The sequence below is a fragment of the Camelina sativa genome, chromosome 4 (assembly GCF_000633955.1).
Source record: "Camelina sativa cultivar DH55 chromosome 4, Cs, whole genome shotgun sequence".
Lineage (NCBI taxonomy): Eukaryota > Viridiplantae > Streptophyta > Magnoliopsida > Brassicales > Brassicaceae > Camelina > Camelina sativa.
The window spans coordinates 17,354,286-17,382,019 of NC_025688.1; the positions used below are offsets into that span (position 1 = coordinate 17,354,286).

General features: G+C 34.6%; 2 protein-coding genes across 3 annotated transcripts; both read right to left on the reverse strand.

Annotated features, from left to right (window-relative positions):
- LOC104780889 (cytochrome P450 90B1) lies at positions 4,141–7,207 on the reverse strand. Its single transcript, XM_010505429.1, has 8 exons — positions 6,903–7,207; positions 6,479–6,803; positions 6,246–6,398; positions 5,870–6,181; positions 5,647–5,739; positions 5,482–5,560; positions 5,266–5,375; positions 4,141–4,430 (listed from the first exon to the last, which is right to left on the reverse strand). The coding sequence occupies exons 1-8, from the start codon at positions 7,118–7,120 to the stop codon at positions 4,185–4,187; spliced, it is 1,536 nt and encodes a 511-aa protein (XP_010503731.1). The 5' UTR covers positions 7,121–7,207; the 3' UTR covers positions 4,141–4,184.
- LOC104780890 (putative nuclease HARBI1) lies at positions 17,451–22,390 on the reverse strand. Of its 2 annotated transcripts, none has more exons than XM_010505430.2 (6): positions 22,236–22,390; positions 22,090–22,153; positions 21,927–21,989; positions 20,680–20,756; positions 20,297–20,602; positions 17,451–20,201 (listed from the first exon to the last, which is right to left on the reverse strand). In XM_010505430.2, exon 6 carries the CDS (start codon positions 18,202–18,204, stop codon positions 17,467–17,469), a length of 738 nt encoding a protein of 245 aa, XP_010503732.2. In that variant the 5' UTR covers positions 18,205–20,201; positions 20,297–20,602; positions 20,680–20,756; positions 21,927–21,989; positions 22,090–22,153; positions 22,236–22,390; the 3' UTR covers positions 17,451–17,466. The 2 variants fall into 2 exon arrangements, with proteins under 2 accessions (XP_010503732.2, XP_019100250.1); XM_019244705.1 differs by having other exon boundaries at positions 18,203–20,201; positions 22,236–22,348.

The following is a 27,734-nucleotide window of genomic DNA, read 5'->3' on the forward strand; positions in this document are numbered from 1 at the left end:
ATGCTGATATAGTAAAGTATGTTTCTCTTAAACCTCATATATATAAAACAATTGTTATGTTGTATCTTCAAACTATAATGATATAAAATATTCTATAAAATTTCATAAAACAGCTAAAACTTTTTAAAATTTTTAATTTCTAAATATGCATCATTTACATTTTCATAGTTTGATAGACTATTAAAATACGAGAATTAATATTCTTATTCATAAATTTGAAGATTTATGTCATATGTATAAGTGAATTTATCTATAATATTTGTAATTCATTGTCAATAATATTTTTTAATTATTTCAAATTCAATTCCAATACCATAAAATTTACAACATCCAAAATTCTAATTTTCTTTTGCAAAAATTGTCTCAATTCATAATTTTAAAAAAAATTAAACAATTAAAAATATACCTATAAATTAATATCACTATAAATTAATAAAATGTCTTGGTCCCAACATTATTAATTTATAGAGGTTTTACTGTAGTTCATGCCCGGCTTATCACATGTGCCGAGAGTGAAAGAGCACATGTTCCAAGGATCCAAAAAAAATTTACATGTTAGTTTTTTTTTTCTTAAGAGCTTCACCAGCGGAGAGAACGTGTTCACTGTTGCTAGGGATGTTAAGTTGGATAAATCAAACCAAACCAACCCATGACCATTTAGATTTAGTGTTTAATGGATAGTGAGTCAATCCAACTCATTTAGCAACTGGTTTGGATCAACCCACAACTCATTTAGATTAATGGATTAATTGGTTAAATGAGTTGATCAATCTAATATCAAACCAAGAAAATCAATCTCTCTCTCTCACTCTTGAATTTGGGTTTATCTCTCTCTCGAATCTGGATTTATCTCTCTCTCAATCTGGGTTTCTTTCTCTCTCTCTCTCTCTCTCTCTCAATCTGGGTTTCTCTCTCTTTAATCTGGGATTATCTCTGTCTCTCTCTCAAATTTGGGTTCAATTTGGTTTACTCATTTCATTAAAAGAAAAATCGGTTTAATTTGGTATTCAAAATCATTTTAACTATATTTGGTTTGGTTTTAGTCAACTCATAACCATTTTATCATAATCTATTTCAATCCAATCCATTAAACCCATAATCCATTTTGATCCATGAACCTATTAAAACTCAAATTATCAACTCAATAAGTTTTTGGATTGGTTTGGTTTGGGTTGATCCATAAATTTGGAACCATTTTGACACCCCTAACCGTTGCTCACAAAAAGAAAAATTAATATTTGAATATATGACTAATAAAAAACTGACATGTGTTGAAAATATTGAGCAACGTTTCTTCACCGAGTAACTTCAGCAACGTTTCTTCACCGAGTAACTTCAGCAACATTTCTTCTCTTTCTCTCTCCTGTTTATATTTTTTTATTAGTTTTTAATAAAAGAATTTGAGAGAAGCAACCACCAGTAAAAATAGTCTAATAGATATTACGTTTTTTATAGAGCAGTACTGGAAATTTTGAGTCGTGATATTGTTTCTTTACATTTTTAAGGTTTAGTTAAATTTTTTTGAGAATAAAATGAGGACTTTTATGTTTAAATTTTTAACAAATGAATCTTCCCTTAAAAATTATGAGAAAAACGCATCTTGAGATTGTTTGATGGGATTGATCTCTTTTGCCTTCTTCGTAGGTTTTCGCAAAAGGATGTGTATAATAAAGAACATATTAAACCGTTTGCAGATTGTGCTTGGAGTACCTCCCTAGTACTCTATCGACTATCGATAGAATAAGTAAAAATTAAAAACCTAGCTCTCTAATTTTATAGGAATAGCGTAAACGTTCCTCTCCCTTTTTCTCTGTAGAAGAAACCATATTCTTATGCCGAGAGCTACTATTGTTCAGATAATCCTTTTGGACACCTAATTCTTTGTGTCTAATGTAGAATCAAGATAGATTTGAAAACCATCATCGGAGGTGTTTCGATAATTGATAGGTTGTGTTCTGGTATTCAGTCTCCAGCCCAACGATTTCCCCACTAGACACCCTTGTGAGTGTTTCCATAATGAGATAAAAGGTTGTCGCTTTGTTATAGCTTATAATCGTAATATGATTGGGCTTCACAAAATGCCCATCTAAGGTTTAATTAGTAGTCGACGACACTAATAACCAACAACATCCATCATGTACAATACTGGTTTTGATTGGTAGCACTCAACCGCCTCTTTTGGAAACGAGATGTTCAAATGGCTACCAATCATCATGTCGATTGGAAATGGTGTTTGAGATGAGCGGTTGGAGTCGCTGGAAGAAGTGAGTGGTTGGAAGTGATTTTGAGCGGTTGAAAAGATGAAAACCAACCACCAAAAAATATGAGTGTTTGGCAACTTCGGTTGTAAACGAAGAAGATTAAACAATTTGTTTTTATTAAATATTTGTTCATAATGATGATTTTTTTAAAAAGTGGAAATATTAATGTGTCTGTAGTAATACATGTGAAGAAGTTAAATTTGATTGGATTTTCAATTAGTCTGATAAACTTTTATATTTTGTTATTAATTTAGGCTTTAAAAATATATACACAATTTTAATTTAATGACAGATTCACTTGTAAGAACTTATAATTAGCTTAATTGTAGAACTAAATTACAATTATATGTTTGAAATGTTTTAGATAATCATCACAACAACCATTAATATTTCAAATTAGGAATTTTAAAATATATTTATTATTGCATACAATTTTTATAATTTAATGGTTATTAAGTTTTCATGTTATAAAATATAATATGTTCTTCNAAATTAAAAACCTAGCTCTCTAATTTTATAGGAATAGCGTAAACGTTCCTCTCCCTTTTTCTCTGTAGAAGAAACCATATTCTTATGCCGAGAGCTACTATTGTTCAGATAATCCTTTTGGACACCTAATTCTTTGTGTCTAATGTAGAATCAAGATAGATTTGAAAACCATCATCGGAGGTGTTTCGATAATTGATAGGTTGTGTTCTGGTATTCAGTCTCCAGCCCAACGATTTCCCCACTAGACACCCTTGTGAGTGTTTCCATAATGAGATAAAAGGTTGTCGCTTTGTTATAGCTTATAATCGTAATATGATTGGGCTTCACAAAATGCCCATCTAAGGTTTAATTAGTAGTCGACGACACTAATAACCAACAACATCCATCATGTACAATACTGGTTTTGATTGGTAGCACTCAACCGCCTCTTTTGGAAACGAGATGTTCAAATGGCTACCAATCATCATGTCGATTGGAAATGGTGTTTGAGATGAGCGGTTGGAGTCGCTGGAAGAAGTGAGTGGTTGGAAGTGATTTTGAGCGGTTGAAAAGATGAAAACCAACCACCAAAAAATATGAGTGTTTGGCAACTTCGGTTGTAAACGAAGAAGATTAAACAATTTGTTTTTATTAAATATTTGTTCATAATGATGATTTTTTTAAAAAGTGGAAATATTAATGTGTCTGTAGTAATACATGTGAAGAAGTTAAATTTGATTGGATTTTCAATTAGTCTGATAAACTTTTATATTTTGTTATTAATTTAGGCTTTAAAAATATATACACAATTTTAATTTAATGACAGATTCACTTGTAAGAACTTATAATTAGCTTAATTGTAGAACTAAATTACAATTATATGTTTGAAATGTTTTAGATAATCATCACAACAACCATTAATATTTCAAATTAGGAATTTTAAAATATATTTATTATTGCATACAATTTTTATAATTTAATGGTTATTAAGTTTTCATGTTATAAAATATAATATGTTCTTCTATATTTTATTATTGAATTAAATTAATTAATTTTTTATAATTTAATATAATATGTACTATTCAACCGCTATAATGCTACCAATCAAGCAAAATATTCAACCACTATCTTCAACCATACCATTTTTTCTATCTGCTATCTTTAACCGTTCTCTTTTTAACCGTTTTCTTTTCAACTGTTCAAAATTTTCTAACCACCTCATTTTATCGTGATCACCAATCACAGCCACTGTCAAAGTATCACCCAATACAAAACATATCGTCCAATCCATTGTCAAAAGCCTCGTTTGAAACCCGAACTAAAAATCGAATCTCAATAATTTTATTTATCCAATTTCTTTTCTTTTAATTCGGGCTTAAAAAAAAATAATGATTAATATTATCAAAAAAAAAAGAGAATAAAATACTTTCAACTTTTTTCTTTTTTTTTTTCTTTTTACAGAATACGAGAAACCCTAATAGGCAAACCGTTAGGAAAATCAACGAAAGGAAAAGCAAATGGTTGATCATCTTCAGCCAATTCCCAATTGAAATTAAGAACAAGATGATGAATAAACACTGCCATCTCTAACTTGGCTAGCTCTGAACCAGCACATAGCCTTGGCCCTCCTCCAAACGGCATGTAGTTGTTGCCCCACGTCGAAAAGCTACCACTTCCTGACGAAGACGTCCCGTTGTTTTTCTGCTCCAACAAAAACCCGTTTTTAATCACAACAATAACCCCCCAAAAAAATAAAAATATACGCATATAAATAAGTTTGGGAAGACGAATGAATAAAGGAAGAAGAACACGTGCTTGTTGGCACCACACCACGTGGGTCATTAATCATCTCTCAGCACCTTCTTACCTTCCCCACTCACTCTTAACATCATGACTCCACATTTATTCATTATTTCATTAAAGTATTTTATCAATCTCATAAATCATAATAGTTTTCTAATTAGCCGATTTTGATAGTGTTAATTAGTAGTAGTAGTAGTATTAGAGTTATAAATCTAAAGAGAGTAAGGACAGGTCAACGTGGCAGAATCTAACACACGTACTACAAGTCATCGGGCGTGTGAGATCCGTCAAAGCCGTGGTACCATCGTCCGTCGAATCTTAAAATTTTTAATCAAAGCCCCGTGACTAATAATAATAAAAATCAAACTGTCACTATTATAAGAATTTTCAAAGTAAGCTCGTACGTCATTAAAACATACCATCCTACTAATTAATTGTCTTCACGTACACTTACACCAACACGTCTCTCTCTCTCTCTCTTATTCTTTTTTACTTTAATTTCACATTATTTTTATGTTTTTATATGCTTTCATGTGATTAATGATCCATGACGTGTTAAGATCGAACTTCAACGATAATTTTTTGCCAGATTAATGGTTCTCATCTAGTATCTATAGATGGGGTTATCAATGCATATCAGCATATGCACGTATGGCGTATCACTTCATGCAATAGATGAAACTATGTGTTTTTTGGTAGATACCGAAAATTGTAAAAGAATAAAAAGTTTTACCTGTTGCCATCTCCAAGGATTAAAGAGATTAGGTTGGTCGTAACGAGAATTATCCAAATGTACGGCTGAGATCACCGGTAACACTTTCCACCCACTAGGGATATCGTATCCTTTTTTCCCAACATAAAAAAAAAAATCAAATAATTATAACATTTTCCATCCAATAAGGTTTCAATATTTCGGATTTCATTATTTAATTTTGTACGTAAAGTTTACCTTTGTACCGAACGTCTTTGAGTGCTTTGCGATGCAAAAACCTAACTACATTTCCCAATCGAAGCGTCTCATTTATAACCTTCACACCAAAACATAAAATATATCAATAACTTTGTTTTTCTCATAAATTAAATAAACATAAAATAAATAATAAGAATAACATACACATTGAGTAAAGTCCATTTTCTTGTAATCATCCCAATTCAATTCTGACTCTCCTAGTTCCTTCTTGGCCCTCGCGATCTCAAGATGCTCTTCCTTCAAAGGTTTAAATCAATAAACGTAATGAGTGATAAGTAAAATACTTATAACATAACTTAAACTCCAATACGTAACAATTTAGGGTACTAGTAAATGAAGTTGTGCTGTTATAATTAATGAAGTTTACCCTAAGCTCTTCAACGGCTTTAGGGCAAGCTTGCAAGAAGAAAATAGCGAGAGCAATGGCGACAGAAGAAGTCTCATGTCCGGCGAACAACAAACTAAGAATGAGATCGAGGATTTGCTCAGTCGAAAGATTCGAATGTTTCAAAACCCATCCCAAAAGATCATCGTCTGTTCTCTGTTTCCTCACATGATCACTCTTACTAATCTCTGCCTCATCCTCTCTTCTCACTTCTTCTTCTTGATCTTCTTCCTTAATCTCTGATTTCCTATCTTCCATTTTCCTCTCAATGAACTTTAATATTGTTGCTCGTGACTGTACAATCATTTTAGAGTTTTTCAATTAATAACAATTAATTAANGGTTTTAATTAAATGTACCTGAAGGGCTTTACGATAAGCAGTTCCAGGGAGATTGAGAGGAGCAGAGACAACACCTTTCATGAAAGTCACATACTCTTTCTTTAACTGCTCTGTTTCTTCTTCTCCAGGATCCATACTCATTATATGTTTCGCCATTAGATTAAACGTAAACTATTCAATTAAACACACATAAACATGAAGTTAGCAACTCAAAAGTTAAAAAGCCCAATTAGAGCAAGAGAAAAAAAAACCTTTTTGGCCTCATCTTGAGCAGAGAAAACAGAGTGTTGTTGCCAAGAATCAAGAACAAACAAAGTGTGTCTCTCAACGTCTTTAAGAAGAATGGTTCTAAGACGAGCGTGACTCAAGAAGTTAAGAGAGATACTTCTCATGTCTCTATGCATGTCCCCAACAAGAACAAGCATCGACCATTTCCCAAGAATCCCACCGATACTTCGAGGGTAACTACATTCGAAAAGCCTCCCTTCGTTTTGTAATATGAATCTGTTTAGTCCTGCATCTGCTGATACGATCGTTGGTTCTCCAAACAAATTCGATCTATATATCTTTCCGTACCTGTTAAATAAATAATAATAATCAAATTTCCAAAAAAAAAATAAAACAGAAGATCTTTTTTTTTTCTTTTTTGGGTTGGGTTTGAAGATGTGTTTATACTTGGAGACATGTTGTTGCATGAAGTCACCAAGAGTTGTAGCGGAGTAAGGTTTGAGATAACCAATGGTTTCACCAAGAAATGGCCAACCGGATTGACCCGGAGGGAGATTGAATCTGGTTCTACTTCTTCTCTTCAAAAGGATCAAGAAGAGAAGAAGAGACAAAAGCGATGGGAGAAGAAGAAGAGGCAAGAGAGTATGATGCTCTGTTTCGAACATGGAGCTTATCTCTCTCTCTCTCTCTCTCTGATTGCTTTGCCTTTAAGATTGGGAATCGGACCTCTACTGAAAAAGGGAGCTTCTGTTTGTAAGAGGATGGTTTTTAAAGAAGTCAGAAAAAATATAATTTGTTATCATCGTCATTATAACTTTAATTAAATCTTCCAATTAAGCTTAACCTAACCAATGAGCTTCCTTGCTTTTGTTTTCCCTCCCCTTCCGTATTCATTACTTTTGTTGCCTCGTTATGCTCCTTTTACTTATTCTATTCACAAAAACAAAAAGTTGCAGAAAGCTGAAATTGTTTAACAGCTAATTTTTTTATATGATTATTATGGATATAATTCTATAATTGTTCGTCTCTTTCACCGTCGTATAGAATAGAGACTATGAAGTAATTTGTCTATAAATCGTACTACTTATACAATTATCTGATGATCTCTCAAGTGTGATTATACTATGACTATCTAAGAAGTTAATAACCCATTCGTGCTAATTATAAATGCTCCAGCAGAATCCCAGGAAAGACCGGTACGGTCACCATCGGGGTCTAAAAGAGGGGAATACCAAAGGTACCCTCAAGATAGCGGAAAGGGTGGGGATCACGAGTAGGGGTAGAACAGTGAAAATGTCAGAAGGACCCCTACACGAGCGTGCGGTCAAAGACAGAGTTATTAGATTATTACCGAACTGGACAGTCAAACCCGTAGACTTTTTGGCTTTGTCTTTTTTTGCCCATCAATAGTCACAAACACATTTACTCTATTTCTTTATACTTGGAGTATAATAAGTAAAATCTTTCTTGTTTTTATAATTTTTTTTTTTTTTCTTGTTGTCCTAATTCTGAATCGCACCATGCATTATTAATTACACCTACAAGATAACATATTATGATCGGGTATAGGCTATATAGTTTTTTTTAATTTCGTTAGATAGTAGTACTATAGTAGTATATGTTATATGCGTATTTAAATGATATTGTAATTTTATTTACTACTCTTAACTTCAAGGTTTTAGGTTTATCATATTCGCCGCAAGATCAGTTGTTACGGCGAGTATAGTCGAGGTATAGGATCAGTAAAGTACAAAAACTTTTTATACCGATTATGAAAAATTTGAAAAAAGAAATACTATAGTGTTAGCATTAGGTATTAATTAACTAAGCGTAAACATAGCTCCATTTAATAAATTCGATTTTTATATATATTTGAAAATAAATTAAACTTAATAGTTTTTTATTGGGTTGATGTTCACAAAATCATACAGATACTAATTAAAATTAGAAAGAATATATTTTCTTCATTTCACATATAATGTCATTTTAAAGTTTTATTTTTGTTTAACAAAAAGTGTCATTTTATATTTTTAATGCATTTTTACATTAGATTTTCTAATTGTACCTTTAATCTTTAACTAAATTAACATATTAATCATTTATTAAATAAGGATATATATGTATATTTTAATATTTTTTTAAATTTTTTTGTGAAATATTTCAAAATGATACTTTTGGGGAGTAATAACTTTGGATTAATTAAACGGTAATAATTTTGATGTGGAGAAGTATATTTAAGAGTGGTGTAGTGGCGGAAGCTTAAAAGGGGATCAATGGTCGAAAACTCTGTTTTATGCGTACAAAACAGAGTGTTGATTCGAAGATGGAGATGAGGGAGATGAAAGATTCGAGGAAGGTGGAGGGAAACGAACAGGAACGAATCGAGAGTTCTCCTCTCATGGCTTGACACAAGCTCTTTTGGGCAATTAAGATTGCCTCTTTTTAGGTTTTTTATTAGACTTCAAATCAATGATATTGATACAGAGATTTGCGACTCTATTTAAAGCCAAATGGAAAGATACGTCCTAATCCTAAATCAAAGAAGTTAGACTCGAGTTTATCCTAAAACAAAGGAAAACAAATCCAAAAACAAAACCAACAACGAGCCTTGTGGCACACGTAAAACAACACCGACGAAAGTGTCACACAAGGCGGGAGTACGAGGCACGCTGCATCAGGTCTCCCCAGCAAGGAGAGGATTCGACCACGAATATGGCACGTCATTATCCCCATGATACGGAGAAAGATACTTCACGTTGAAGACGTCAGATGTATTCATGTGCGGAGGCAACCGAAGGCGATAGGTATTCTGGTTAATACGTTCAAGAACATCGACAGGACCAATACGTCGCGCTTTAAGCTTATTATACTCCCGAGCAGGCAAACGATCCTTGGTAAGAACAACCCAAACAAAGTCACCCGGATCAAACAAAAGCTCACGACGTTGTGTATCTGCAGCCAATTTGTACTTAGTCGTGGAGGCATCAAGGTTCTCCTTTGCCACGCGATGGACATGCTCCAACTCCGTAACAAAGTCAACAGAGTCGCCATGGAAACGAGTGCGATCAGGCACTGCAGTTAGGTCCAAAGGTCCACGGGGAACCAAACCGTAGACAATCCGAAATGGACTGAAACCCAGACTCCGATTGATAGCGTGGTTGTGAGTGAACTCCGCTTGATACAAAACAGAATCCCAGCGCCGAATATGATCACCCACCAAAAAACGCAATAAGGTTCCCAAGGACCTGTTTGTAACCTTTGTTTGTCCATTACTCTACGGATGATACGCAGTGCTCATGTCAAGCGATGTCTTCAATAATTTCCACAAAGAGCACCAAAAATGGCTGAGAAAACGTGAATCACGATCGGAAACAATAAACAACGGAAGCCCATGTAAACGATTAACATCCCGGAAGAACAACGTGGTGACATTGACAACATCAGTGGTCTTCTTGCAAGGTATAAAATGGGCCATTTTTAAAAAAACGGTCCACAACCACGAATATTGAATCATGGCCGCATTGAGTCCAAGGGAGACCAAGCACAAAATCCATACTGAGATGTGTCCACGGCTGGGACGGGACTGGTAAAGACAGATAGAGACCCGCGTTGGAAGCTTTTCCCTTACTCATTTGGCAAACATGGCAGCGGGCAACAAAACGCTCAACGTCGCGGCGCAGGGAAGGCCAGAAGTAAGAGGCAAAGACAAGGCTCAATGTACGATCACGACCAACATGGCCTTCGGTATGGAGCTCACGAATGATTTGCAATCGCAAGCTGCAATCGGGAATACACACACGTAGCCCCTTGAACAAGAAACCCTCATGGAGAGTATAATCGCTAGGCAAGCCATGATTGACATCAGTAAAAATATTCGAGAAAAACGGATCAGTCGAGTACAGCGAGGCAAACGTTTCAAACCCGGGAACATAGGAGTGAATAGAGGCCAGTAAAGTGTGACGGCGACTCAAAGCATCTGCCACACGATTAGTCTTGCCGGTTTGATGACGAATGGAGAACGTGAATTGCTGAAGAAAGGCGATCCACGAAGCATGCTGAGCAGATACTTTGGCGTCTATCCAAGTGACGGAGAGCATCATGATCAGTAAAGAGAATAAAATCCCGGTGAAACAAATAATGCCTCCAATGACGTATTGCTTGCACCACCACATAAAATTCAGAATCATAGGTGCTGTAACGAAGACGGGCACCTGAGACCTTCTCACTAAAATACGAAATTGGTTTGCCTTGTTGGCTAAGTACAGCGCTAATACCCAGTTTGGAGGCGTCGCAAAGAAGCTCAAAGGTAAGGCTAAAATCTAGCAAGACCAACACCGGAGCCGACGTGAGCTTCTCTTTAATAAGCGCAAATGCATGGTCTGCGTCAGAGGGCCATTCGAATTTGCCATCCTTCATACAACTAGTGATAGGTGTCATGATTGTGCTAAAATGTGGAACAAAAAGCCCGTAAAACGACGCTAGACCATGGAAGCTATGTACCTCCGTAAGTGTCCGAGGAACAGGCTAAGAGTTTACAGCGTCCACCTTTGCACAATCCACAGTCAACCCTTTATCCGAGATCACATACCCGAGGAACTGCACCTCCTTCGTCCCAAATTCACACTTGTGTTTGGCGGCAAAAAATTTGTCTTGTCGTAACACCAGGAGCACATCCCGAAGGTGACGTTCATGATCAGCAAGGTACTTACTAAATATGAGAATATCGTCGAAGTACACCACCACAAATTTCCAATAAAAGGGCGTAAAGCATGGTTCATAATTCGCATGAACGTACTTGGTGCATTAGACAAGCCAAATGGCATGACAAGCCATTCAAATAGACCTTCTCTAGTCTTGAAGGCGGTCTTCCACTCATCTCCTGGATGGATACGTATCTAATGGTAACCGCTCTTAAGGTCGATTTTGAAGAAGATAGAAGTTGTACCAATCTGATCAAGAAGATTGTCCAATCGCGGAATAGGAAACCGGTAATGAACTATAATTTTGTTGATAGCACGGCTGTCCACACACATCCGCCAAAAGCCCTCTTTCTTTGGGATCAGCAAAGCAGGAACAACACAAGGACTAAGACTTTCCCTGACATATCCTTTGTGTAGAAGATCTTCGACCTGACGACGGAGTTCTTCGTGTTCAAAGAGACTCATGCGGTAGTGCGGTCGGTTGGGTAGAGTGGCACCTGGAGTGAGATCGATATGATGATGGATGTCGTGAAGGGGCGGTAAACCGGGCGGCAGATCATCCGGGAACACGTCCCAAAACTCACTAAGCAACAACTCGAAAACAGAGTTGGGTGGAGAACACGGCTTGCTGACTTGGTTAGTAAATATTGCCCACGCAATACCCTCCAAACGTAATTCTTCAGTGAAAGCGGCATATGAACACAATAGCTTTGGTGACGATGTTTCGACAGGTGGGAGAGAGAGCCTAGAAAAGGCGGATGGACGGGAGACAAAGTCATCACGAGGAGGCGGCGACGAGCAATGCAAGTGCGGTGATGGAAGAAGAACAATCTGATGTGTCTCCCAAGTAAACTTGTATGTATTTTTTGCACCATCATGAATAATCTTGCGATCATACTCCCATGGCCTACCCAAAATCAAATGGCTGACATCCATTGGAGCAATATCAAAGTAGAAACGGTCCTTGTAGAATGGTCCAATGGAGAATGGCACAAGCGCGCGATGCGAAACACGAAGATCAACACCCTCGTGCAACCATGTAAGTGAGTAGGGACGTGGGTGAGATTCAATAGAAAGCTCCAGCTTTCGGACAACAAGTTCCGAAATCACATTACGGCTACTACTAGAGTCAATGATAAAAGTACAGATATGGTCTCGAATTGTACAAGTGGACTTGAAGATGTTGTACCGGAGCCAGTTGTCGTTAGGCGTAGGAGGAGCAATACATGAACGACGTGAGACCAAGGCGATACCCGTATCTCCAAGAGTAGCACTGGTGTCTTCTTCTGGCGGTGTCTTCTTCTGGCGATGCCTCATCATATTCTTATGTCGAGTCATAAACATCGCCCACAATGTCACCGTTGTGATCGAGGAGGATTGTACGTCGTTGTTGATTGGGACATGCTGTTTGTCGGTGACCTGGTTCTCCGCAAGAGAAACATCTGAGGGCGTTACGGGTAGAGCGTTTGACACCATTGTCGTCCTCTCGAAAACCAAACTTTTGTTCTGCTATGTTCGGCTCTTTGTTGTCTCGCTGCTGCAGAGACAATGAGGAGGCATTCTGTTCAACAGTGCGAGGTTTGGATGGTGGTGATGTCCATGAAGCAGGTCGCAACTGGTGCTCGAAGGATACAACACGTCGATGAGCTTCAGCCACTGTATCCGGGTCAAACTGAGCAAGAGAGCTCTACAGCTGAGGTCACAGACCGCTAATAAACTGTGACACCAATTGAATCTGACTGTCCGCAACGTCATTATGTGTAAGCAATACGTAAAATTCCTCAGCGTATTCATCTACGGATCGCGAACCTTGCTTCAAATTATGTAGTTTGGTGTACATGGTCCGGTCATAGTTGTGAGGCATGAACATATCTTTGAGCTTTTTCTTAAGCTTATCCCACGATTGAATTACACCCTTTCCAGTACGTGATCTGGTCAACTTGGTTTATTGCCACCATGAAGCTGCGTGGCCCCGAAACTTTGTGGCGACCAAAGACATTCGACGATCATCAGGGACGTTCTTGAATTCGAGCATCTCTTCCACCGAGACAAGCCAGTCAAGAAGAGACTCACCACGAATTCCACCATGGAACTCGGGAACGTCCAGACGAAACCCTGCTTCCCAACGCGTATCGACGACACGATTGTCTTGGGGACGAAACAGAGCGAGATCATGTGGTTGGCGGATCTGCTCGACAGCAGGATTGAGTTGTTGATCACGCTGTTGTTCACCGCCTGCGGCGACCGGAGGAGGATTGGCGTCGTTATTAGCACGAAGTAAGACCGTTGTTAACGCCGTGATGGAGTTCTGTAGGGCTGTTTGTGACTCCAGCAAGGCGTCACAAAATTCCCTCCAATTGATGGCGTTTTCTGGTGGATTGCCACCCGCTGCTTCAGGTTTTGGAGTCATGATTGGATAGATCAACGCCAGGAACGACGAGAATCTGATACCAACTGGTGTAGTAGCAGAAGCTTCAAAGGGGATCAAGGGTCGAAGACTCTGTTTTATGCGTACAAAACAGAGTGTTGATTCGAAGGTGGAGATGAGGGGGATGAAAGATTAGAGGAAGGTAGAGGGAAACGAACAGGAACGAATCGAGAGTCCTCCTCTCAGGGCTTGACACAAGCTCTTTTGGGCAATTAATATTGCCTCTTTTTAGGTTTTTTTATTAGACTTCAAATTAATGATATTGATACAGAGATTTGCGACTCTATTTAAAGCCAAATGGAAAGATACGTCCTAATCCTAAATCAAAGAAGTTAGCCTCGAGTTTATCCTAAAACAAAGGAAAACAAATCCAAAAACAAAACCAACAACGAGCCTTGCAGCACACGTAAAACAACATCGACGAAAGTGTGACACAAAGCCGGAGTACGAGGCACGCTACATCAAAGAGTTAGTAGAGACTATAAATATTTTTAGTTTCATTTTTTTGTGTGTAGGTAAGAGTAAATAGATTTTAATAAGTACTATTACATTTGTAGAATTCTTTTCAAAACCATTTTAAAGTTATTTTATGGTTAAAAAGGCTAATTATTTATAGCATTTTATATCTTCATCCAAACTTTTCCTTAACTGTGATCCTTAACTTTTTATTTCCAAACTTTTCATTCACTATATGGGATTTATATTAAAAACTTTTCCTTAGATTAGAAATTTAATTTTGTAATAAATTACATAAAAATGTAAGCATTAAATTCCAAGATTTATTGTTTGCAGAAAAAATTGACTATCACAGTTGTAGAGGCTGTCATTATGGCCACAAGAACATATGGTAACTGTAGTACAGCATGTAGATTTTTCTAAATCATTAGGCTTGGAAGTTGGAACGTAACATAATAATCCTTCATGTTCATGGCATCGCGATTACATGATCAAACTATATCTTCCTCGATAGTTAAAATTTGTATATGTCGGAAAAATAAGATTAAATTTTAAACATCCAAAACTTATTTTGAATAATCACATACCTAATAAATAAAACTGTTAAACCCTTCAAAAAAAATTCTGTTACAAGTTCCTTCTCGTATTAAATTCCAACTAACAATAAATATGTTAAAGATGCATTAAAGAAAGCAATTTAATAGTTGCAGATGGTTACACGCTTGTAGAGGTCTTCGAAACTGTAACCCAAAAGATCTATGCATTTTTAGATCATTGAATGGAATCCAAGAAAATTTAACAAACGACAAAAAAAAAATCGTTTTTCTTTCTTGTTTTTGTTTTGATTGTTGACCAACAAAGAATGAAATGTAGTGTTCTTTAACATACGGTCCCATAATTATTACCACGCGTGTGAATTTCATTTTCGACATATATCAAATAACTAGTATTCTGTAGTTTCTAGTATACCATACGTGAAAGGTATAGCATACCCATACATGGATACGTAAACGTTTCTTAATTAACACATTTGTTTTTTTTCTGCAAGGAATTATGTATATGTTGACTTAGCTTCTCTTGATTAACATATTTGTTTTCCAAGGCCATATTCAGTTTATAAGTTTGTATATATGACAGGGTCCTCTAAACTATTTTTACGCCCCCCTGCCGCCACACGAGAGGGATAATCTACTGATCAAACGCTATAGGGGCGTTACCTCCACTAGTGTCACTGTAATGTCGTATTTACTATCATGGTTCGAGTCCAACGTCGTATATCAATATTTGAACCAAAGTTGATTCATTTGCGATATATCCACAATAATGTAAATTATAGAGAAATAAAATAAAGGGAAGAAAAAATATGCTTTAAACAAAGTTTTATATTATGAAAATACCTGGAACATATATTGAGATCAGCTAACAATAGTATTTTATCGTAAATATTTTCCAAAATCGTTATCGCAAAATTTTAACGAATATCTAGAAAATCCAAATAGGGTCGATATTGATTGTGAGAGAAAGCTGGCAGGGACCATTATTCCACAACCTTTTGGTTGTCACCTCTTATTCTCTTTGATAATTATTCACATACTCCATGGGTCACTACTCTTTCCCTTTTCTTATTTTTGGTTTTCAATACCCTTGTTAATAATATATACGCTTTTCTTTCTCTTTAAATTTGCTGGATTAGCATAAGAAATTAATAATTCATGATTGGACTGATCTATAAAATTAACTCGTATATACGTAATTGATCAAGAGATTTGAAATCGAAATCAAACTTAGAATAAAATACTTCAATCGGTATTCTGTTTTTTATATATATATATAATAAAAATGAAAATAACTAAACCAAAATCAAACTCGATGTGTGAATGTATTGTATCAACAAGTTATCCATTAACACAATTCCAGTTGACAAAAGAAAACATATTAGATGTCATCTTACCGAATGAAACAAAAAAGTTTACATTTAATTAGAAACCCCAACTCCATATTATATTTTCACATACACTAATAAAATTAGATATTTGGTTATAACAATATAATAATTTTTCTAAGATGATTAGTAATTTTTATTTATTTTAAATCTCTTTTGCGTATATTTCCAGCCTTGAGTCCTTCAAATATTTTGTTACTGACATTATAATATATTCATACGAATTGGGAACCACATTCGATTCCTGTTAACGTAGCTGAATACATGACCAGAAAAGTGAAATTCTAGCTTAACCGGAACCAAACATACCCACATCTACGTTGGTTTATGTTCGGCATGGTGGTGTTGTGGTAACTTTAAACGACTAAAAGCTTACAACAAATTTCGTTTTAAGTAATTAAAAGTTCAACGACCATAAATCTCTCAAACAGAAACATCATAAAAGTCACAAAGCTACTATCGAAAGTACTTCTGTACCGGTTTCGAGTTTTATAACCACTAAAAAAAAAAAAAAAATGTTAAAAAAAAGTACCACTAATTTATTTCCATAAATATAACGTAATAACTAATAACTACTACATGTGCTCGTTAAATTATACGTACGTGTGAATATACGCTATACACGTATAGGGATGCATGGATCATGCTGCCTGTATTGACTTTAAATTTCATTTTGTTTTGAAATAAAGTTGAGTTTTAAATTTCATGCCGTATTGACTTTTCACTTTTTATTTTGTCGGCGACTTGCAACTTAAGTTAAAATAAAAATTTGAGGAAATTTAAGGAATATGAGAGGGGGGAGTTGTTTTATTTTCACCACTACGGCACTACCTTTCACTATTTCTCATGTACGGTACGGTGTCTAACTATCGGATAATATTTTGTATTGATTATGTTAAATTTAAATTCATGTGATGACAAATCAAATAAGCTACAAAACCAATGGGATATTTCTTTGTATGTATCGAAGAAATTAAATCATCATGAAATGAATCGAATGTTACCAAATATTGAAAAATCTTTTTTTTTTCNTTTTTTTTTTTTTTTTTTTTTTTTTTTCTAGTCGACTTAATTGGAAATATATAGAATTAAAATTATTTTTGGAAATATATAGGCTCTGAATGGTAAAAGCAGTTCAAGCGTTGCAGATCGTGCAGATCATGCAGTTCATGCTGAACAAGTGCAGATCATGCAGTTCATGCTGAACAAGTGCAGATCATGCTAGAAAAGTGCAGATTATGCTGATTGAGCAGTCCAAATTATACGTTTGAATGGTAAAAGCAGATCAAACAGTGTAAATCATATATTAAACTATAAAGTATTTAAAAACACATCCAATTCAGCAAATTTATTTAAAAAATGATAAAATTATTGTAAAATAAACATAATTTTTTTTTAATATAGAATATTTTCTAAATGATTTCACAGTTTGAAAACATTAAACACAAATTATCCAAATGCAACAAAAATAAAATTTAGAATAGTTTAACGGAAATTATTTTGATTTTCCCATAACATATCTGCAATATTTTCTCTAGTGTTTGCCATTTGATCTCCATCAGCTATAGCCGTAGTCTCCATGTCACCTTCATCATTCTCAGAATTTGTGTCGCTAATATCAGTATGCTCCATTACTTCGGCAAAATCTTCATCAAAATAATTTGAAATTCTGATAAAGTTATGTAGTCCCATTGTAGCCATCACCACTCTTTTTTGAACATGAGTGTTATATCTAGGAAATTCACAAAGGATCCTCCATTTCTTCTTCCAAACTCCAAATGTCCTCTCAATGACAGAACGTAGTGATGCATGACAACGATTAAATAGTTCTTGTTTGTTTCTAGGAGGAGGACCATTGTTGAACTGTGACATATGATACCTAACAACCCCATTCCGTGAAGATCTATAAGGAGCCAAAAAACCTTGTTTATTTGAATAGCCAGAATCAACTACATAATATTTGTCTGTAGGAGGCAAAGGAAATTCAGCATCACTATCTTGCGCCGTCGTGAGAACTGCTGTATCGTGACATGATCCCAGTGCTCCATTCCAAACATATGTGAACAACATATTCAAATCACATATCCCCATTATATTAAATGAGGTTCTATCATGGCGATTCCAATACATTCCTTGGAGTTCAGGTTTAACTTTTACACATACATGAACTCCATCCATGGCTCCAACAAATCCACTAAAATATGGCCAATATCTTCGATCCATTTGCAGTCGTTCAGGAATTCGACGTAGTTCTTGTCTCGTTGGAGTCTTGATATAATCACAAGCAAGTAACTCAGTTGCTCTAAGGACTTCAAAAAATTATCTATGCACTGTCTCTTGCGTTCGTCCAAATCTCAATCCAACATCTCTTTGAACTTCATTGTGGCCACATATTCGTAAAAACATGGCCACTCCCTCTTCGATGCTAACATTCATTGTAGGTTGTAACCCATAACTCATTTGTAACTTGTCACACAATGCTCTAAAAACATCAAGTGACATTCTTAGTAACTGAAGACACACAGCATTATCTTCTTGGACTCGACGCCATATATTTCTCCATCCTAAACCGTTATCTGTTTGCACTGGACCTCTTTCAAAATATCGGTTATAGTATCTTAGTGACGGTTGAATTATTAAATCTTCAAATTGTTCATTTTCCAGATTCCACAACTCAACTCTCTCATTGTAGTTTAGATTGTGGGCACCTTGTCATGGCAACTTACATATACGAAATGCCTGAAATTTTATAAAGACAACATAAAACTAAATTAAATTGATGAAGATTACATTATTCAATAATAATAAAAACATAACATAACTTTTAACAACAAAGTACAAATGGTATAACTAATCATCAGATCCTGAATCACTTTGCTGATTTTCATTTAAATTTGGTCCTTCTTTATTTCCCCAAATGTTGAATAATCCTCCTCGTCTACGTGATCGTGATGTTTGCCCTCCTGATGCATAATTCGTGAAATCATATTCTGGTGAAACTCCTCTAAAACCGTTATCGAAAGAGGGTACTTCTACTCCTTGAGAAACTCCTTGTTGAGCATTTCTCGTAGTCTCTACTTCTGTACCTAGTGAGAATCCATGTTGCACATTTGTTGGAGGAATACATTATGGAGCATTTTGTGATGAACCCCATTGTTGAGTACTTGGTGGTGAAGTCCATTGAGGCGCATTTTGTTACGTTCTCCATTACGGTCCAGTTGGAGGTGTACCCCACTACGAAGCATTTGGAGGTGTACCCCACTGCGGAGCATTTGGAGGTGTACCCCAATGCGGAGCATTTTGAGGTGTACTCCATTGTTGAAAATTAGAACCCCATTGTGGTGAAAATTAGAACCCCATTGTTGAAAACTCGGACCCCATTGTGGAAAACTCGGACCTCATTGGCCACCAGAATTTTGACCCCATGAATTATTACTACCAGATGGACTACCAAAAGTGAAGTTGCTTAGATTAGGACTTCCACCATTTTGCCCGGAGACTAACCGCTTTCCCACAAATTCGCTGTCCCGTGTATATCCTGTTAAAGCTTGTAAAAAGCGCAACTTATCTTCTGTGGTTCTTTCAGCTCGATCAATAAAGTACTTACGCCAAAATCTTTCTTCTTTAAATGCATGAATGCAAGCCCAATAAAAATCTGTGTCACTCGGAAGCTCCAACGATTCAAATATCTTGACAGCATTATCAAATTCTTCGTAATCATCTTGGTCGAAAAAATTTGGACGTAATTGTTGTAAACTTTGGCGCTGAAACTCTCTGAAACCATTCATTGTATCTGTTAGGGTTGCCTCAAATGACTGCTTTCTACGACTTCCTCGTGAACCACTTCCAATAGAGATTCGTGAGCTTCCTGCCCCTCTTTGTGAACTACTTCCCCGTCTTAGTCCACCTTGTTGTTGAACTCTTGAAGCAGGAGTATGAATTGGAGGAGCATGTGAAGAATTATGTTGTAAATGATCCTGGGTGAATTCATTAGAGGGACGTGTTTCATCGTTGATATTAACGCGATACACCTCTTCATTTTCTTTTGTCTCAGGAACTTGACTTTCGTAATTATCTATACCCTCATTCATTAACTCCTCTCTTTTTTGGTGCACAAAGTACAGAGACTGTGATTGTACATCATGTAAGATGAAACAACGTTGCATCACATCCCAAAATTCAGGCGGTTTTCGTTTAAATGATTTTACAATCTTACATACCTGTTAATTAGATTACAACATTTTAGTATACAAGTTTAATGTATACTAAAGTTACTAAATTTTTGTTGGTTGTGAAAGATATTTTAAATACTTACTTCACGATCTTTCCACCATGAATCAGATGCAGATATAACGGATGTAACAGGATCAACCGTAATTCCCGTAGAACCTTGCAGAAGTTGCTTGTACTTCTTATATTTTCTTTTTAGTTGATCAATTTTTTCTTTAAAAAACCGATAGTTTGTATTTAGATTGAACTCCTTGTTGAATTTTTCAACCAAGAACTCTCTTCCAAGGGGTGTAGGATCTTTGAGGCGGTAACCATTCATGGCAATTGCTTGATCGTACAAATCAATAAATATTCTTTCTCGATTATAAGTCCATTTGAAAGTTTCTTCGATCTACAAGTTTTAAATATTTTTTAAATTTATTGCAATTAAATTCTAACTAAAACTTAGACAAATGTGAAATATTATACCCGTGCTGATGTTTCTGTAGGAAAATTTGTATCTTCTTGCACGGGCGAATTTCTGTTATGTCTGCGGTTAGCTATACCTACAAATACAATTTTAAATTGATTTTTCGTTATTATATATTTCAGAAAATTGATAATAACTTATTTATCTTAACTTACATAAACTATTATATCTAACAATAAATCTTATAGTAAATTTTACTTATGATTGAAATAAATGATTCCAAATTTTTTTTAGAACAATATTTTACAAAACTAAGTGAGACTTATAAATAATCTACAAATTAAGTGAGATTTATAAATAATCTACAAAATCATGTGAGACATATGCATATATATTCAATATAAGAGACTTATATATATATATATGTGTACTTAAAAAATATCATAAGCTTTAAAAGTTTCTGAGAAAATAGATTTACAATATTCTAAATCATTATCTAATAGTAATTATTGAGTTCATAGCACATTTGTTAATCTATAATAAAAATAATTATCTATCATTAAATTTGATTAAATAAAGATTTATGTATATAAATTTTTCTAAACATGTAATCCTATACAATATATATTCATATTATATATTAATATTAGGAGAAAATATACCCAACAATGATGAATAAATATGATAAAGTAATCTTAACTTATTTATCTTAACTTAGATGAACTATTATATCTAACAATAAATCTTATAGTAAATTTTACTTATGATTAAATTAAATGATTAAATTTTTTTTAGAACAATATTTTACAAAACTAAGTGAGACTTATAAATAATCTACAAATTAAGTGAGATTTATAAAGAATCTACAAAACTATGTGAGACATATGCATATATATTCAGTATAAGAGACTTATATATATATATATATATATATATATGTGTGTGTACTTAAAAAAATTTATAAGCTTTAAAAGTTTCTGAAAAAATAGATTTACAATATTTTAAATGATTATCTAATAGTAATTATTGAGTTCATTGCAAATTTTTTAATCTATAATAAAAATAATTATCTATCTTTAAATCTGAGTAAATAAAGATTTATGTATATAAATTTTTATAAACATGTATCTATATTTAAGCACCACCATATATATATATACATATATACATATATAAAATCAGCATTCTCATTACATAATTGGTTGAAAAATAAGACAGTTTACAGTAACTATTATATAACATAAATAGAACTACTAACATATTATATAGCATAAATATATTTATTTATGAAATAAAAAATACATACCTTTCAACAAAAGAATATGGAAACAAGAGGTGATAGGTAGAATTTTTGATTGTCTTTTGAATTCTGTCCAAAAAAAAAATTTGATGTTACAACAAATATGATATAGCATAAATAGAACTACTAACATATTATAAGCATATATTTATGAAATAAAAATACAGACCTTTCAACAAAAAAATGTGGAAACAACAGGTGATAGAGTAGAAGCTTTAATTGTTTTTTGAATTCTGTAAAAAAAAAAAAATAGATGTTACAATAAATAGAAAAATAAAAAAATAAAAAATGTGTTTCTTTATTTAAAAAAAATACCTTTGGTGTAGAGAAGATGAATGGAAATAGAATTGATAGGAATTTGAAATATTTGTTTGTGTTGGTTGTATTTTTTTTTTTGTTCAAAATTTTGTGTTGGTTGTAAAAGTGAGCAATGGTATGTTATATAGAGAGTAAATGAGATGAATCTGTGGACTAAAATTTGGATCTGCTGATGGACAACTTAAAAAATGCTGTGGGCGAATTAATTAGTGGTTCTTCTGCTAGCTAAAAGACAAAAAATTAAATTGTGGATAGATAAACTATATTAGTTTTAAAAAGAAAGAAAATTGTTGAATGTGTTTTTATCATAGGAGAACTGTAGGTGTGGGTCAGTGTGGGTCAGTGTAATTTATTTGCCACTCCATTCAAAGTCATAGAAGAGAGAATGATAATGGGGGAAACTTTGGGCACGTCCATGTGGTTCACATTATTGCACTTCACGTGCAGTTGCTCGTCCACCAGCTTTCTCCCAATTTCACATGCCTTTTTCTCGTTATTTTCCGTTCCTGCACAACTAAGAAAACGATACTATAATAATACGTCTATTTCTAAATTCCGTAATTATTTTTTCTTCAAATTCCGTTTCCATAATAAGGATTTATATGCACCACCACCAATAATGAGTTTTACAAGTTTCTCCTTGTTATATATAAGCAAGAACATGTGCTAACTCCAACAACAACAAAAATGTCAAAATTTCTCACAAGTTTTTTTGAAGTATGCTATTTTCTTAACATTGTAATTGGTAAATTTCAACTTTTTTTTTCAATTGTGAACCAGAAAACCTAGGAAATTACTCTTGTTTTGTCTGATATGTACAGAGTTTAAATTACTCGATTAAAAAATAAAATTGATATACAAAAAAAAGTAGTAGTAATGTAAGAAATAAGAAGAAAACAAAAAAGAATAGAGAGAAAAAAGGGAAGTGGAAGCACTCGTGCGGGTGCGGGAGGACGTAACGGCGGCCCAATGATTGCCGTAATGGGGCATGCAGGAGGTGGGAGACTGACACGTGTCAAGTCACACGTGTGGGAAGTGAAAGTGATATGACGAGAGACGAGAGTGGGCTGTGATATAAATGCTCTCACCAACCGTTTTGCTTTAGCAATTTTCACACCTTTACACAATTTAGCAATTGTGAGAATTTGTGATCTGACCTCACTTCTCTTCTCTTCTTTTATATCTCCTTAAACCCACCAGCAGCTGTCTCTCACCAAGAGTCAAAACCTTTCTCTTTATTTCCTTTGGCTTTTTTTTTTTTTTTTTAATTCTTTAGATATTCTTGAAGTTTCCATTTTCAAAATTTATCCCAACTTTTTCCCTTTAGTCGTATGCATGTATGCATGACAATATTGATAACGCTCATAAACTATCAGTAAGAGAGAAACAAGTATGAAAAGACCACATGGTCTTTAAACTCTTTAACAAATAAACATAGCTTTTAAACTAGTTCTATATCACCTTAGGTTCTCTTCCACAAAACTACTTATGTCCCTAATTCGATCATATGGGATGAACTACGACTACAACCTCGATAAGTAGATATACGGACTTCAGCACATTACTCTTTAATTAACTTTTTTTGTGTGTGTGTGCAAACTCTTTAATTAACTATGGCAAGAAAGTATTGCGAAAAACGTATTTTCGACTATTTTATAATTTATACTAACACCCTAGACATACATACCAACCAATTAAACTCTAAAGAAAACACGAAAAAAAAATCAATTATCGCTCACATAATTTACGTAATACAGTATTGTTGTTGTTTTGTTTGTTTGGAAGAGTCGAATACCCTGACCAGCTACACTTAAATTTATACTAACAAATTTGAATTCACAAATTACAACAATAAACATCTAGAAACTTGAACTTTTAACCAAATTGTAGACGAAAAGTGTTTGACGTGAGTAATTTGACCTTTATAAACTACTCCATAAAATCTAAAAGTCTTTGAAGAACGAGTCAATGGAGGACCAATTAACCCTTTTTGTTGTGTTTTAAACTTTTGGAATTTAAAGAGTTTGTCCTAAAACTTCTCTCTCAAGCACTAATATCGAGGTGCCGCTTCAACCATCCTCCTCTTACGTTGGTAGGGCTTCTGCTCATTGGTTTCGGAAGATTTCGATTCCCGTTTTTCTTAAGTTTCTGCTATCTTTTTAATATCTTCTTTGTTTTCCCCTCCTCTTTTAGCCTCTTTTTAAACTTTACATACCTTTATTGGTGAACCCAGGCGGTGACGAAGGCTTGTTCATCACCGAAGCCAAAGGGAGGTGGAGACTGGCAAGCTCCACTCTCTGAGGCACTATCAGATTGTTTGCTGGTAATTTCAGAATCCTCCTACTTTTCAACGCTTCGATCCAGAATGCACCTCGTCTTTGTAGATCCTCCTCCCTCATCATCACCTGAGTTTTGCGCAATGGAGACGGCGACAATGGCTAGCGATGATTTCTCCAGAGTTGTGATTACCCCCGTAAGTGGAGTCCCGACTTCAATTTCTTTCACCGCATGAGTTTGACAAAACCAAGTTTGCTCCCACTGGAGATGCTTCATCCTGCATTCTCTCTGGTTAGCCACTACATGTTTCATCTTCCAGGGCCATTCACAGCAGATTTCAGATCTCTATGGATGAGACTCAAATCTGTTTTCGGCATGCTTTTATTTCATGGCCCAATCTCCAAACGCCCAATCCGACAAATGGTGGTCCAGATTATCATCTACTAAAGTACAAGTATGCTCTTAGTTCTTCTTTGTCTACCCTTAGCAAACATAGATGGTGTGTTCTGAAAGCTTTTGTCCAAAGTTTGCAAATAGCTCATAACACAACTTTGTGGCTTTGGCTATACAAGATTTCTTTGAGAACTCTGACATTAGATTCACCTAGGATTGTGGAACATGAGTCTATAAGCTTCCGACTGAAAGGTTGTTTGTGCCCAACTCATACGCTTATGAGAACCTTGCCTATTGAAACATCTAGGATTATAACTCATGTTATTAAAGGCTTGAAGAAGATCGACATTATGATCATTTATCGCTTAAGAGCGGTGATTACCGAAGCTTCTTCAGCCCCTTTATCCCATACCCGGTTCATGAACCTACTTAAGTGCATTGTAACCTCTTATTGGATATGTTTTATATCCTCAAGAGCTTAGAACCGAAGCTTCACCCACCTCTTTTCAGCCAAAACTTGTCTGTTTTGTTCAAAACTAATTTGACCAAGCCTGCTTTGCTTTATCTTTGGTCATTCTGGCTACATGTTTTGTGTGGATTTCTTAATCTCCTTGGCCAAGGACTACAAGTGAGAGAGAACCCATTTGTATTGTTATAGTTTGACATCTATCATTTGCATCGAGTTTTAGTTTTCTTTGCAAAGTTTTTTTGTAATGGCTTAAAGATGTATGGTCTATCGCCCTGCAATCCAACTTATTCACCTGATGACTTCAAGCCAATCTACTTAGTACTTTTTCCATCTTTTGGATCTTATGGCTTGAAGATTACCCTCGTTCCAACAGAAGTTACCTTCTGACTTGAGATCCACATCCTCTTACCTTGGACCTTAAAACCATGATCCCGGAACCTCTGCCATAGCACTACTAGAGTACTTTGTCTCGGCTAGTTGTTTGGCTTTGGACTCTTCTACAACGTCTAAGTGTCTATTGACCTAGAGAATCCTGTCATCTATCGAGTCTTTCGATGATGATCATTCAAGCATTTGTGATCTCACATGTTCCTATTTGCTTTAAAGCATTTGTCTCGTAGCTCCTATTGTGTTTACCTCGATATTTTTTATTTCTTTGTTTATGGTATTGGGGAATATCCACTTTTATAACTCTTTAAACTTTGAGATATTTGAATCTACATCCTTCTACCTTGATTTAGTTTAAATGAATGAAATCATGTAGTGTTCAAAATGAAAAATACTCCATAAAAATGACAAATAAAAAGGACAAAGTTAGTCTGACCAAATTGGTTTTTTTTTTTTTTCATGTAACAACTCGATCTAGTAGATCATGCGGCTACAACTACTAATAATCTTATATTTGCATTCGTTATAGTTAAGCAGTTCAATTTAATAACACTGTTTTGAAAATCACAAATTATTCTAACTTTCATGAAATATTATCGACAATAAATTCTCCGGTTTCACACACAAATAGTTTTACATTACATGCTTTATGGATAATATGGAAGAAAAAAATTGAGAAACTTTACATAATTAAATTAGAACAATCTGCGCCATTAAAGATGGTTCAATAGTTTTTTTGAAGTTTATTTTGTCACTTAGTACATAATTTGATAGTACATGATTCCTATATTTTTTGTCGTGATCTCTCTAAACTTGGAAAAAGACAAATAAAATGACAAACGATGAACTTAGACCGACTTGATTTTAAATAATGCCGCGATCTAGTGTGCACGTAGCTAAATTATCTTGGATCAATTATATTTTGTCGACAACCCATAAATTCGATATGACTAAACAAATGTTGACTTGTATTGACTTAAACTAAAAGTTAATAGTCGGATCGAGAGAGATAGATAGAGATAGATGGCTACAACTACAAACAAATGAAAAAAAAATGAGAACGGGATCATCACTATCTCTATCACTCTATCAAATCAATGTGACCAAAATCTCAATCATACATATACTTGTTAGGTACGTTTCTTTATTTTAATTTTTGTCCTTTTTCTCTAGAGATTAGATTGATTCCAATCACAATTCGCTTTTCCTTGCATCCTCGAGTTCTCGACCGACAAATATACCTTAAATTAATGCAACATTTTATTTTTACAATCTCTGTCATATCAGATTCTTCCCTTTTCTCTCCTGCAAAGCACACGCATGCATCATGTATGTTATAAACCATTTCTTTACCTAGCAAGACAAAATTGCTTTTTCTTTTTCTTTTTTAAAAGATTGTGTAATTCGTCCATGATAGAACGAGTTAAGAATATCGAGTTTTTTTTTTTTTTGGTTTTAATGTTAAACAAGAATATCGAGTTATACTCAGCATGCACATCTTTCTGTAAACGAAAAAACAATATTCCAATGTCTTACATTGAATATAAACAATCGAGATAGCATAGTATTGTACAAATCGAATAGCACAATTGTAAAAATAATGTCTTGGCTGTTATGTTAAAAGAATGATACGAAATATATGTTTGTAAGTTATAAATACAAAACCAAAAATTATAAACAAACAAATATTGAACAGAAATCGGTGTCGGGTATATATTGGTAAATTAATAGAAACAGTGAAAATCTACTAATCACAGATTATTCTTCTCATCTATCGTTCAACGTATTACCACTCCTAATAAGGATGAAATTACTTCATGATTACTTACACAAACATATGATAATGTTCAAGTTTAAATCTGATTATTGATTACAAAAGTATAAATTTAGGTGAAGATATGAAGAAGGGTGCATGGGGGTACAGCCACCTATAAAAGTTATGATTGCATTTCAATCATTGCCCACGAGCG